Here is a 13,410-nt window from a genome sequence, read left to right as displayed (position 1 = left end):
CCTCGGTCCGCTTTCACAGTCGCTGTTTTCGTGGTATCGACGAGTACCATCGTGGTGACGGACTGACGTCTGACGGTCATGACAAGACGAAGGCGCGTGATTCGGCAGTGTTGGTATGCAGGAGCGGCGGGAAATGATTGATAGTTTATTGTTGCAAGGAAAACAACAAATGAATAAATATAAAAAATAACTGTGAAGAATAAATTATGATAAAATGTGGAGTGCCTCGTAATACACGTAGCGCTCAAATCTGCTGATAGACTAATATTTCCTAGGGATAATAGTTGAAAATTTATTTTATAATGGTGACCACCTGGTAATCATTTGACTAGGGAGCGTTCTAGTGACTCGCATAAGTGTATAAATTGTGTGCGACTATCAAGGCCAGAAACAAATCATATGGTTAACAGCAGGCAATGTAAAACTTTAGAAATTGAGCTAAACAGGCTGAGGAATATGACTGATCATGGATACTAGGAGAAATGATAATATTCAATGTGGGTTTGTTAATTTTCAGTCAGTAGGGAATAAGACTGTTGACGAGAATTAATCGCTGAAAATTCATAATTAATATGATGTTTTGGGTATTGCGGAAACATGGTTAAATGAATCAAACAAATCTAAAATTGTGGAAATGACACCTTAATTCTACTCACACATTCATGCATACTTCAAGAGGTACCAGAAGGGGAGGTGGAGTAGGAATATTTATTAATACTAATGAATTTTCTCAATTAAAAAAATTATTTCAGCTGTGCTTAGTGAGTATCCTGCATTTGCGTCTTGATTGTAGTCCATATGTACAGTCCCTTGACTAAATCAAGGCCTTTATTTTTTTTAGCACGTGTCCCCTACCATTGTATCTTTTTAGTTTCCTGGTGCTACTTGCACATGTATCCTGAGTTGTATAATCACAATCTGTAGGTACTGCCTGGGGGTTGGGATGGCATGCTCCTCCCTTCTCCTTTGTTGTTTTACTTGCAACAATAAACTATCAATCAATCAGTCAATATATTTAGTGTAGTATTAAGTGAATAGGATTTACATTTCTAGTATGTAAAGTGACATATTAACTATGGGGCCTGTAAACCCAATATTACCATTGAAGCCGTGCAACGTGTTGCTGTTTTGTGTAATATTTTTTAACATCCATTTAAGGAAATAATATAACTACTTGAGGGCAAGAATTTGTATTAATTACTAATTAATGTCATTGGTAAGCTTCACTGGGGAGCCCCCCCGGCCACCAGAGGCTCCAATCTCTGGTGCTGATGCAAACAAACAGCGCCGCGAAAGACGACTGTGAAAGCTAATTTCTTGTTGGTGGCGGCGATCGCCGCTCATTGGTAACGATCAACACAAACAAACGTGACTATCTTTGTTGTACACTATTTCTTACCTGGATTTTTTTTAATTTAAATTTCTTTCCTGGATGACCTTTCCCTATGAGCCATGCTAGAGCAAACCGTCAGGCAAAGAACCGAAAGGTCTCACCAACCAGCAGCAAGTAGCGTGCTTTTTAGTATTATTATTATTGTTTCCTTGTGTTGTGCCCTTGTGCTGCCTCCTTTGCTGTAAAAATAAAAAAAATAAAAAAATAAATAAATAAAAAAATAAAAAAATAAAAAAAAGCCCCAGCCTATCCAAGCTCATCAAACAACATAACATAATCCAATAAGACATAGGCTGGAAGGTGCATTGGGAATTCATTTCATATGGTCATTTACCTATACTATTTAAACAACAACCATTGATCATCAATTAACTTCTAACGTCAAACACTTGTTTTGTTTCCTGATGCAACACAGGCCAAATGAATTCTGCATGATTATAATTGCTGATATATTTTTTGCTGTCTGAGTATACCAATATATTATGTACAGATTCTATAAACCTCCGCATACAAAGTTGCCAAAACACTCCCTCCATAAATCACATGACATGCCTCAGTGCAAAGGTCATTACAATCAAACCAATTCACTTTATACAAGCTAATGAAGTGTATCTAGAGTTTTTTTACCTTCATATAATTCTTTGATGGGGTTAACATATAAAAATAAATACATATTGCAAACTTCATAGAGAGCCTGGTGAATCCTGTGTTGTACCATTGCACTGTAAAATGAATCTGTATAATCACATGAACACAAAGACCTAAAATTTGAAAGTTCTCATAGGCAACATTACCACTGTAAAATAAGTTAATTATTTAAAATACTAAACAGAAATTATTGCTTAGGGAAATGGTAGTTGAGGAAAGTACAGGGGCTAAAGGACATAGACATAAATAGCAATATAATGGGATGGTCAAGAAGTCTGAAGGATATGCAAAGCTGTGCATGGCCTCAGTCCTCATCTCTGTCTCATCTCATTGGCCCTTGAGCCTGTGGGGGTTCAACCTTCACGATCCTGGGACACATTGCAAGCATGACGTTCGGGTTACCAGTTTACCTTCCTCAGGATTCCCCAAGTACCCATTTATTGACCAGCCTGAATGGGAGGATGAACACCTGGGTGGGGTGGGCACTGACTGCCCTGGGCCAGAACTGAACCTGGGCCCGGGGATTCACAGCAAGGCGTGCTAACCACTACACCACGGATGGAAGACAATAAATGACATGTATGGGTGAAGAAAATAAGGATTAAAGGGCATGTGCTGAATGGGGGAAACAAGGTTAAAGGACAACAATACATGAACAGTAAAGTAGGAGGAAAATGATACAGGCAATGTAAAATAAAGAAATAAGGGGGAACACTGTGCTGGAAGGGATATAATGTATTGCCTCATCCTCATGGATACGAGAGGACAGAGGTTAATCATAAAGCAAGATAAGGAAGAATATTTGCTTGAGGGAAAATAAGATTTGTAATGGATAAAGATAGCATTGTGGGAGGGAAGACTGTTGAAGGAATAATACATGAAATATCTCTTGAGTAAAGTAAGATAAAATGAGGGTCCTAAAATCACACAAAATAAATAACTTTCCGAGTCAAGGAATAAAGCATAAATTACCAAGCCCCCAAGAACACAAGTTAGGAAGAAATAAACAAGGCAAACCCCCAAAAAAGATGATTCTGCAAGTCAGGGAGAAGTGATATTAAAATATGATAAAAATGAGGATAAATAAATGCATAAATAAGGAAAGGTGTTGTTTGTTAAGGCTACACCTGAGAGGTAGTGAAGTGTTGGGTGGTACACTATGGCTATATGAATCATTTCCATATCAAGCCAAGATTTGAAAATTGTAGATGCCACACTAGATAACATTACATAAGTTCTCCCTCATTACTGACATTATGACAATGGACATGGTTTCATTATAATCGTGTGATGGCTAGAGCATCAATACTCTTGTAATCAAACAGGATGGGAACAGCACAAAAAGTCTCAGGAATAGTCAAGTAAATACATCTCACCTATTAGTACCCATCCAAACCTATCACTAATGGGGTTGATGGACAGGCTGCACCTCGCACCCAACATGTGGCTGGTGGTTGGTGATGGTTACCAACCTTTCCCAGTGTTACTCCATCCCAAGTGATAATGGAAACAGAAACAGAAGTTAGTGGAGATAATGATGATGGCAAATGAAATAACTGAACAGCTAGAAAACTCTCTGTCAAATGTAGGATGAAAACAAACAAACAAAAACAAACAAAAAAATAATAATGTTAGTAGCCACAATATGTAATGTGTAATTACTAACCACAAAACAGTAAGTATAATAAAACTGCACATATATCATATGCATTAATTATGGAAATATCAAACTATTTGATGTGGTAGTGAACTTTCACAATTACTGATAAAGTGACTACCCATACCACAAATACACATACATGCATAAACACATGCATATGTGTTTATGTATGGACTGTAATATTTTTCAAGACCTTCTGAAGGTACAAGACAAATCAATGAAGGTAGCAAGCCTGTAATTCTCCTGAAAGCATCTAAAACACAACTTCCAAATAATTTATCTAATACCATGATTCTCTGTGAAGGAATGTCTTTCTACAGTGGGGCAAAATATATAGCCTACTGTCTGGCAATGTGCTTAAGATACCTCAAAAATATATTTAGCACCAGAGATACTTATTATCCTTCTCTTACTTTGGAGTACACAAATATATGACTGTCATCATATTAGAGACAGTGAGGGAATGTAAATGCTGACTTCTAATCTCCTTGAAGTAGTTCTCCCCAATGTGTGTAAATCTATCTTTCCCAAGTTACTCATTATAAAAATATATATTCACTCATGCACACAGAGGAACAGACAGATGAACATGCATGCATGCACATGCACACACACATACTCATCCCCACATACACACACAACCTCAAACACTACCATGAAGCAAGTATTAGCTGCCTATTATTCATTAACATAGCATTTACTGCACATGAGCAGATGTAGATGAAACTGAATAACTAGAAGGTTTTGGGTGATGGATAGGAGATTAATATAATCACACACCCTCAACATGTCTCTAGTATCTTCCTATATTTCGCTGTGATGTTGCTAACTCTCCAGCTACCATTATCTTGGAATATGATGAAAGTTGTTGCAGTTTTCTACAGGCGTTCCTGCAACATTCTGTAAGATGCCCGACCTCGCCGAGAAATCAACATTTACATAGTGTGGAAATGGTTTTGGCGAGTGACCTTCTCTGGGAACATTCGGATCACTTGGGGCCATCCAGGTCTGAGTACTTATGGCAGACTCCCCAGAGACTCCCCTACCCCATCCACCGGAGATTCTTGGCATGTGAGGCTCTGAGCGTTCATGTGGCACAGAGCCTTCCCTAATGTGAGTATAACTGTACCGAGATCCATCCACAGAGGTATTATTGATGTCAGAATAGGGTGTCCTGGGAGAACTTTCCACTTGGGGTGAGGAACTGTGGCACGGCTGAGGCTGTGAGAGGAGGAAGGGGGACTCCTGCAGTCTTGGGTAGTATGCCTGGGGAGTCCGGGGCAGCTTGGCAGTGGCGGGCTTGAGGGGGCTGTACACTTGGGGATACGTGACATTAACATAGTGAGGCGAGTGCGTTGGCGAGGTGGCCAGGGCACGCGCCGAGTCTTTCAGCAGCTGCAGGGTGGTGGAGCTGCGGGTCCAGTCATCCTTGAACACCTGGAAGAATGAGCCCCATAAAAGTATGTCTACTTACAAGAACCAATGAAGTTGAAAGATATCAGACAACAAAGTTCAAATAAAATCTTACTGTTTTTTTTCATATTTTCTCTTTCAACAATATCATCACATCTCACACTAATGTCAATAAAAGGGCAGCAGCGAGCACAACACACCTGCACAGTCAACAACGGCACCAAGGGAGACAGGCGCTCCCTTACATGCGCCAACACCTTCTGTTCATTAGCATCACGACGAATTCTGACATGAAGACTGCCAGTAAGCACATAGCCACTAGGGTGCCTGTTGGTGGTGGAGACGCGGTGTGCAGGATCCTCCACAGCCAGGGCCCAGAACTTCTCATGGCGGAACTCAAGCACACCATCCAGGGTGAGGGCCTCCCGCAGGCACTTGTCCAGTTGAACGAATATGGTTGGTGGTGTGGTCTGTCGGGGGTAGGGATGAAGGTTAATACAAGCGGACACAGCAGTCTGCCAAACCTCCATTTGAATCTGAATCTGTATTGATATAATTTGTATCCAATGCTATCAGTCCAGTATAAATACCTGATCAGCACTACCCTTCTTAAATCCATGCACCCCAGGACATATTCTGCACTTATTAGGGGTGTATTTATTCCTATACATACATGGACATATTTCAGGGGACAGGGAGGAGCAAGACATTTCCCAGGAGGAGTTCAGCACCCACCTGGAGGAGTATGGTGGCTGAGCACACACACAGTGGAAACATGGTGGCAATGGTGAGCAGTGCGATGACCAGGGCAGCCACACTGTCCGCCTGCTGGTAATTACTGAGGCAAAAATACATAACTCAGCATGAACAAAATGTGCCAAGTATTATAACCAATGAGAAATTTCAGTTTAACATGGCAGACGGAAAAGTGAGAATGGCAAAGAGACTGCAAAATAGATGATATAATAATAAAACAATGAATGAAAGCTGAAGCATATATAGAAATGTTACCTGTACTCAGATACTGACTCAGCAACAATTGTGTGAAAACAAGTATCACTGATGAAACATGAAATTTAATACTACATAGCTCGCAATAAGAGATCACTTAAGGAAATACAGCTGAAGGCAACGCCCCTCTTAAGCTGTGAAGCCCAAGCTTGATATTTTGAGCAGCAACATAATTTTTTTTTTTACTACAACAAAGGAGATGGCTCAAGGGCAACAAAAAGAGTGTAGAAAATAAAGGCTGCTACTCACTGCTCCCACAACAGACAAAAGTAAAGAGTGGCCAAAAGAGAGGTCAATTTCGGGTGGAAAGGAGTCTTGATACACTCTTCTTGAAAGAGGTCAAGTCATAGGTAGGAGTAAATGCAGATGAAGGAAGGCTGTTCCAGAGTTTACCAGTGTAAGGGGTGAAAGAGTGAAGATGCTGGTTAACTCTTGCATAAGGGGTTTGGACAATATAGGGATGAGCTAGAGTGGAAAGTCGAGTGCAGTGGGGCAACGGGAGGGGTGAAGATGCTGGTTAACTCTTGTATAAGGGGTTTGGACAATATAGGGATGAGCTAGAGTGGAAAGTCGAGTGCAGTGGGGCCATGGGAGTGAGTAGCAGCCTTTATTTTCTACACTCTTTTTGTTGCCCTTGAGCCATCTCCTTTGTTGTAAAAAAAAAAAAATAAATAAATAAATAAATAAAAAAAAAAAAAAAAAAAAAAAAATGTTGCTGCTCAAAATATCAAGCTTGGGCTTCACAGCTTCAGAGGGGCATTGCCTTCAGCTCCCGTGGGGCATGCAGTTAGCAAGTTCAGAAGAGCAGTCAGCGTGAAAATAGCGATAGAAGATAGAAAGAGAGGCAACATGGTGGCGGAATTTAAGAGGTAAAAGACTATCAGTTAGAGGAGGAGAGCTGATGAGACGAAGAGCCTTAGACTCCACTCTGTCCGGGAGAGCTGTGTGGGTGGAACCCCCACCCCCCTGTAGATAGACATGAAAGTAAAACTAAAGGGCGGTAGTTTGAGGGATTGGAAAGGTCACCCTTCTTAGGCACAGGCTGTATGTAGGCATACTTCCAGCAGGAAGAAAAGGTAGATGTTGACAGGCAGAGGCAAAAGAGTTCGATCAGGCAGGGTGTCAGCACGGCAGCACAGTTTTTGAGGACAATAGGAGGCACATAGCTATTTTTTTATAATCAATCTAAAGGTGCATCTTGGGAAATGGCTGGGTCCTCAATAATGATGATCATGATGAACATGTTGATGGATAATGGTGAGCAAGGTTGAATAGCTGGAGTCTGAAGTATTCTGTGACATTACAACCCTAATGATGATAATGTGAAATATCAGCCTAAGAAAATACTCACTATATTTGAATGATGAGGTGGTCCACTAATATTGCCAGAAACCCAGCAATTGAGATTAGGACCAAGGGATCCACTCTGGGCAGGAGAATCCTTGTGAGAGACGGTATGTAACTGCACAGACTGAAAACAATGATGTCTTTTAGCACCAAAGGTGACATCATGCACTTCCAATAAATTAATATTTTGTAGCAAACACAAATTTAGTTATTTTAAATTCATCAACTAATACAAGAGTAATAAATTGGTCATGTTTATCAGGATACATATCCATCCAAAATATATACATTTCTGAAAAGTAATACCGGTAATTACTAATACTTTATTTCAATAATTCTGAAATGTGTGTAAAAGCAAATGACAATAACATACAGTACCTAGATCATTAAAAAGTAAATAATTATATTTAAATGGGAAGTAATTAACCAGCTAATTATCTATTTCCATTGCAAATTTTAATTACTCAAGTTTTGACAGTACCAAATATTTCCTTAATAACTGACTATATAAATGACAGTTGTGGTGGTACAAGCCTGACCTATGGCACATGTCAGCCACGTGTTCCTGCAGGAGTGATGACTGGGAGGCCCGCAGGACCTGGGCCAGAGGGGGATTGCGGGAGAGTGAGGTCATCCCCAGGTGCAGGATGAAGCCCACCAGACCACCACTGCTCAGCATGCCTCTGGGGAGAGAAGACAGTATGAGGATAAGACTAGATGTACCTCTTTCCTTCATCATGTCATATCTTCATCACTAAATATTATGCAAAATTTTTGCAGTCACTATTGCAGCTTCAAATTTGCAGCTATACCTACTATCATATTTTATCCATTTAAGATATAATTTTGTCCTCTTTGAGATCTGTTTGAGTTTTAGTAGCTAAAAACTGGTGTTAATGAATATGTCCTTAGAGGGTGTGCCTGATCCAAACATGTAGAGTAACCTTAAAACATGTCCTTATTTTACTACTCACGTCTGCACTGGTTCAGGCTGGAAGAGCCGCTCAATGCATTCCTTGACAATGATCACTGCACCAAGCAATGACAGCATCACTGAGGAGAACACTGCCAGAACCTCACAACGCTGGTACCCAAACGTGAACGTCTGTGTCGCTCGCTGGCCCTCTGCCCACACAAACACCAAACACGTGACAAGGCTGCAAGGAGAGGTAGCAACGGTTATAACTCCATCCTCCTGCTTTTACAGTGTTACAATAAAGAGCTAAATACCATGATTACAATTATGCAGCATGTACATTTTAAGATCAAGCTTAAAAAATAATATAGCATTTACAGAAAGAGGAGAAAATTTTCAAGTTGAAGTAGGCCTCATCAAATATTCATACATCAAACTGACTCCTGAGACAATGAATTTAGCTGCAATAACACTCTTTCCTATGATACAAAATGAATTCATGAACAAGTCAGTGTGATGAAATATAAATGGGAAGATAAGAAGTAGCATTTAATCTTTTTACTTCATAACCCAAGAGTGCAAAAGCTGTAAATAATATATGTGATCAGGATTTATGAAAATTCAGCATCATTTTTACTACTCTAATAAACTTGCACTGCACCACAGAATACAAACAGAAGGGTAACACAGTTTTCTCCATTCTTACCTCAGAAGACTGAACCATGAAAGGTATGTGTATGCCATGAGAGCTATGGGAAGAAAAACATTTGTAGAATAACTAAAAAAATAATAGTATTTAACAATTATAATCAGTATTTATAGAACAATTAAGTGAATTAATAAAAGGCATTCTCAATGACTTCTCCTTTTCACCAACAAGTAAAGCAAATTCTGGCCCGGCCCAGATTGTAATGCGGAAAGAAAGAGATGAGTTTCTGTAAACTGCTATTATAGAACTGGTTGAGAACAATGAAGCTACAATAGAAGAGTAAAAGATAGTTGGAAAGGAGCTGGTTAGAGTAAGGGAAGAGAAGTGATGATAGCCAAGTTACAGACAGATGGTTGGGGCTGTGTGAAGTCAGAATAACTTTCAGGAGGGTAAGGCCCCTTTCACACGGTGTGGGCGAGGCCTGTGTCAGCACTTACAATATGGACCCAGGCCTCCCATGTATCATTTCAGACAGAGCGGGTAAAAACTACCTGCCACCCACGTGACGGTGGTGGAAGGCAGGCGAAAGGTAGGAAGGTGGAATGAAAGTGAAGGAAAGCAAGGTCAACCCTCAGAGGAAAGGAGAGAAAAAAATAAAGCCAGAGGAGGAAGTGAGATATAGGAATCAGTAAAATGAAAGACCAAAAATTAAGATAGATGGCAGAGTAAGAGAACTGGGAAGAGGAGAGAAGGGAGAGGGAAGATGAGGAAGTGAACATGAGGGAGACGAGCAAAGGAGAAATCAATTTCTGCATTCAAATTATTCCTAAATAGAAAGGTAAAAAAAAAATGATGTGCAGCTGGAAAAGGAACACACAACAAATCACTTTGATGTCAACCAGGATACTGAACGAGTTTTCTCTGGAGAGATGTGCAGGCTGCGGGCTTCACCCGCACCGTGTGAAAACGTACAATGCACACTACACTTTGGCTGCTATGTGCAGACACAGGTCTGCAGACTACCCAAGAGGGTCCCGTGTTGAATTTCACCTGTGTGTGGGTGATCGCCAGCGACGTGTGAAAGGTTCCATCGAAAACATCAGTCATAAATTTACACGGGTCTATTCATAAGCACGGACGCGGGCCTCACCCCTTCCCGCGAGAAAGGGGGGTATGGAATAGTAAGGGGTGAAGGCAATTTAACAATGTCTGTTACTGACCCATGCTGCGGGTGGTGTGGCACCACGAGAGCAGCAGCAATGTGGCAGCCAGGTTCACCCCCACCAGCACCAGTGTCTGCTGAGCCTCCCGTTGTCGGCAGAGCCATTGCACCTCACGGCTGAAGCTTTGAAGACATGACAGTGCACCTCCCGTTTCCTTGAATGGCCGAATAAAGTACTGAAAACAAACAAACTCAATCATAACATGAACATTACTGTAGAAAGGTAAATATCTAAAACACAAGTCTAGATGTTTTTTAGTTTAAATACTATAACAATTTCAAGAATAAATAAATACGGTATCAGTATGTATCTGGATCTACCCAAATTTTAATTAACCCTTTACTCCGTCATGCACGACTGTGGCTTTTATGTTAGTCTCCTTCATGCCATGATCGTAGCGCTCTTCAAATATCGCACTCATTTTTTGACAGTTTGTTTATGCTTGAGGCTATGCATCATACATCAAGCCCTGTCATCGGCCCTTTGTTTTCAGCATGCTGGATGCTTGCCCATTCACATTCCAGCGTTTACAATGATTTGTTTATGTTGTAGTCACTGGTCAGGCTCCAGATTTTCCTGCAATGAGTACACAATCGCGATGTGTGCTGTATTTTATAATTTTTACCAATTTCTAGGCAAAATTGCAGATATATATGTATTTCCATGAATATATAAGTATTTCAGGCACATGATATGATACATGACAATATGTGAGAGTTGTTTTTTGTCTTCTTATTGACCTAGACAAGAGTGGAGTGTGCCACAAGGATGAAGTCAGATGACAAGTGTGGGGTAGTACTGGAGGTTTCCGATCTAGAGGAAATTGAACTGCATATATAAGCCCCCTTTGTTCATTTATGATTATGCCATAGCAAAGAGCAACTTCTAAGCTTTAAAATGATATATAATTGTCCCAGTGTTTGTTAAAATAATTGACTGAACACAGGTAAGCAAGGGAACACCTGTTAAGATTAGTTACCCATTTTTTATGTACATAACTGAACACCGCTCACTCATTTAATCACGGAGTATAAGGGTTAACCCTTTCAATACGTGACGCAGACGTCGGCATCACAGTATGGAAAGGGTTAAGAGGAAATGGAAGAGGATTAATACTCTTCTAAACCTCTTAAGAGGAAATGGAAGATGATTAAGAGGCTTAGGAGAGGATTAATCCTCTTCCATTTCCTCTTAACCCTTTCAATACTGTGATGCTGACATCTGCAAAACCATATTGAAAGGGTTAAGGATCCTTTATAAGTAAAAGAGTGGGGTTTCATCTGACAGTTTGAAGAAACTGCTTGCAAAAGGATATACTTTACTCAATTGTCTGTTGAGAGCAGTATAACTCTTTAACCCTTTCCATCCATGACGCAGACGTCAGCGTCACAGTATGGAAAGGGTCAAGAGGAAATGGAAGAGGATTAATCCTCTTCTAAACTTCTCAATCCTATTCTAAATTCCTCTTCCATTTCCTCTTAAGAGGTTTAGAAGAGGACTAACCCTTTCCGTACGGTGACGCCGTTGGACGCCCGTCGGCGTCGCCGGAGTGAAGAGGTTAAAAGTACAAAAAGATAACTGAAGCAAACTTCTCTGGAAACTCTATAACTTACATGTGGGGTTTCTTCTTGATCTTGAGAGCTTCCCCTCTGACGTACTCCATTTCCTGTTGAAAGAAAAAACAAGTGTTAGTAAGGTGGTTGTGGTGTTGACTGATGGTGGTGTTTGTGAGGGATATGTAGAGAGCTGTATTACAACCCAAGGTGCATAGCACACAATGGTTAAGGTTTGGTATTACACTAAGCAATATATCCTACACTAAACTTCTTCTTAACCCAAAGATGAGTTCAGGAAACCTCCAACAATCTTGAAAACTCAATATTTAAGTAAGGTGTGTGTGTAAACATGTTTATAGAAGTATATGACAAAAAATGCTTATGGGCCACCACACATTGTTAAACTGCCTTCACCCCTTACTATTCCTTAGGCCCCTTTCTCACAGGACGGGTGAGGCCCGCGTCCGCGCTTATGAATAGCCACCATTATGATTTCCTGTAAGCTGCATCAAACTACCATAACTGTTAAAGCTAAGCTACTAGTTTAGCGGCAATAGGTTACTATTTAGTAAGGTTGTTTCTAACTTGATGGTGTTAGGTTTCTAATTTGGCAAACAAGTTACTGTCACTTACAAGCAGATATAAAGGTAAAATTAGGGGCATATGCTATAGCTGTGCACGGCTGCGGTGCTCATCTCTGTCACATGCCCTTGAGCCTGTTGTGGGAAGAACCCATTACCCAGGGACGCAGGGCCAGTGTACAGTACCATCCGGTAGCCACTGAAGGTAGGCCCATCTGCCCCCGAGGTCAGCTGTGCCACGAGTGAATGCATGGTGAAGCACAGCGAGTGGTGGGTGTGAGGTCTGTGTTGTGAGTGGAGGAGATGAGGGCAGTGAGGGAGTCAGTAAAGAGGGAGACTGGTTGGTGTTGGGTAGGTGTTATGGCAGCATTGAGGCCCTCCTTGATGGCAAAGAGCTCTGCCCCCGGGACTGTGACGTGAGGCTGGAGTTCCCAATGGTCTCCCAGCACCCGGACACTGGGCAGCGAGGCCTCGTCCAGGCGGTGGTGCGTGGCAGAGCATCGGGAGGGCCAGCGGCCAGCCCAGCCCCCTGCGTCGCCGCGGCCCCCAGCACCCCCGTGGCCTCACCTATCAGGTAGTTAGACTCAGCGGTGTGCAGACACGTGTGCTCGTCGTGCGGGGTGGGCGGCGCGGTCATCGCGGGCGTGGGGGCGGCGTCAGGGTGCCGCCACGCCACTCCGCCAAGACATTGTTGAGCCGCGGTACACGCACAGTGAAACAAAACACGCACCTTTTTTCATGAAATGGCATTAAATTTAGTATTGGGATGTTATTTTCAGTATCATAATTTTTTGCTGCGTTTTACAACAAACTAAAAGCATTTCACATTAGTAATTCATCACCGATGTGGTATTGTGTCAATGACCGGTATTTTCACAGTGGTTTCTTTTGATTTTTTTCCATTCAAATAGCTTTTCACAACTTATTGTTCATTTTCGTGATACAAAAAGGCTTCATTGATATAGAAGGTATCCAATTTTGTCACATCAATAAGCATTATCATACAAATACCT

General features: G+C 41.2%; 1 protein-coding gene across 3 annotated transcripts in view; it reads right to left on the bottom strand.

The window, feature by feature from the left end:
* Window positions 1–1,828: 1,828 nt before the first annotated feature.
* The window catches only part of LOC127006687 (zinc transporter 6-like), an 11,732-nt gene continuing 150 nt past the window's right edge, over window positions 1,829–13,410 (bottom strand). The window contains exons 1-10 of one of the 3 annotated variants that reach the window (XM_050876883.1): window positions 12,965–13,318; window positions 11,874–11,926; window positions 10,258–10,435; window positions 9,095–9,137; window positions 8,447–8,629; window positions 8,012–8,155; window positions 7,477–7,596; window positions 5,850–5,952; window positions 5,315–5,584; window positions 1,829–5,138 (exon numbers count right to left, since the gene is read on the bottom strand). In XM_050876883.1, coding sequence (XP_050732840.1) covers window positions 4,545–5,138; window positions 5,315–5,584; window positions 5,850–5,952; window positions 7,477–7,596; window positions 8,012–8,155; window positions 8,447–8,629; window positions 9,095–9,137; window positions 10,258–10,435; window positions 11,874–11,926; window positions 12,965–13,034 — 1,758 coding nt within the window. In that variant the 5' untranslated portion in view covers window positions 13,035–13,318 and the 3' untranslated portion in view covers window positions 1,829–4,544. The other 2 variants (XM_050876884.1, XM_050876885.1) reach the window with 2 other exon arrangements.

The sequence above is a fragment of the Eriocheir sinensis genome, chromosome 33 (assembly GCF_024679095.1).
Source record: "Eriocheir sinensis breed Jianghai 21 chromosome 33, ASM2467909v1, whole genome shotgun sequence".
In the NCBI taxonomy this organism is placed as follows: Eukaryota; Metazoa; Arthropoda; class Malacostraca; order Decapoda; family Varunidae; genus Eriocheir; species Eriocheir sinensis.
Note: the sequence above shows the minus strand (reverse complement) of the source record. Positions and strands in the feature narration are given on the sequence as shown.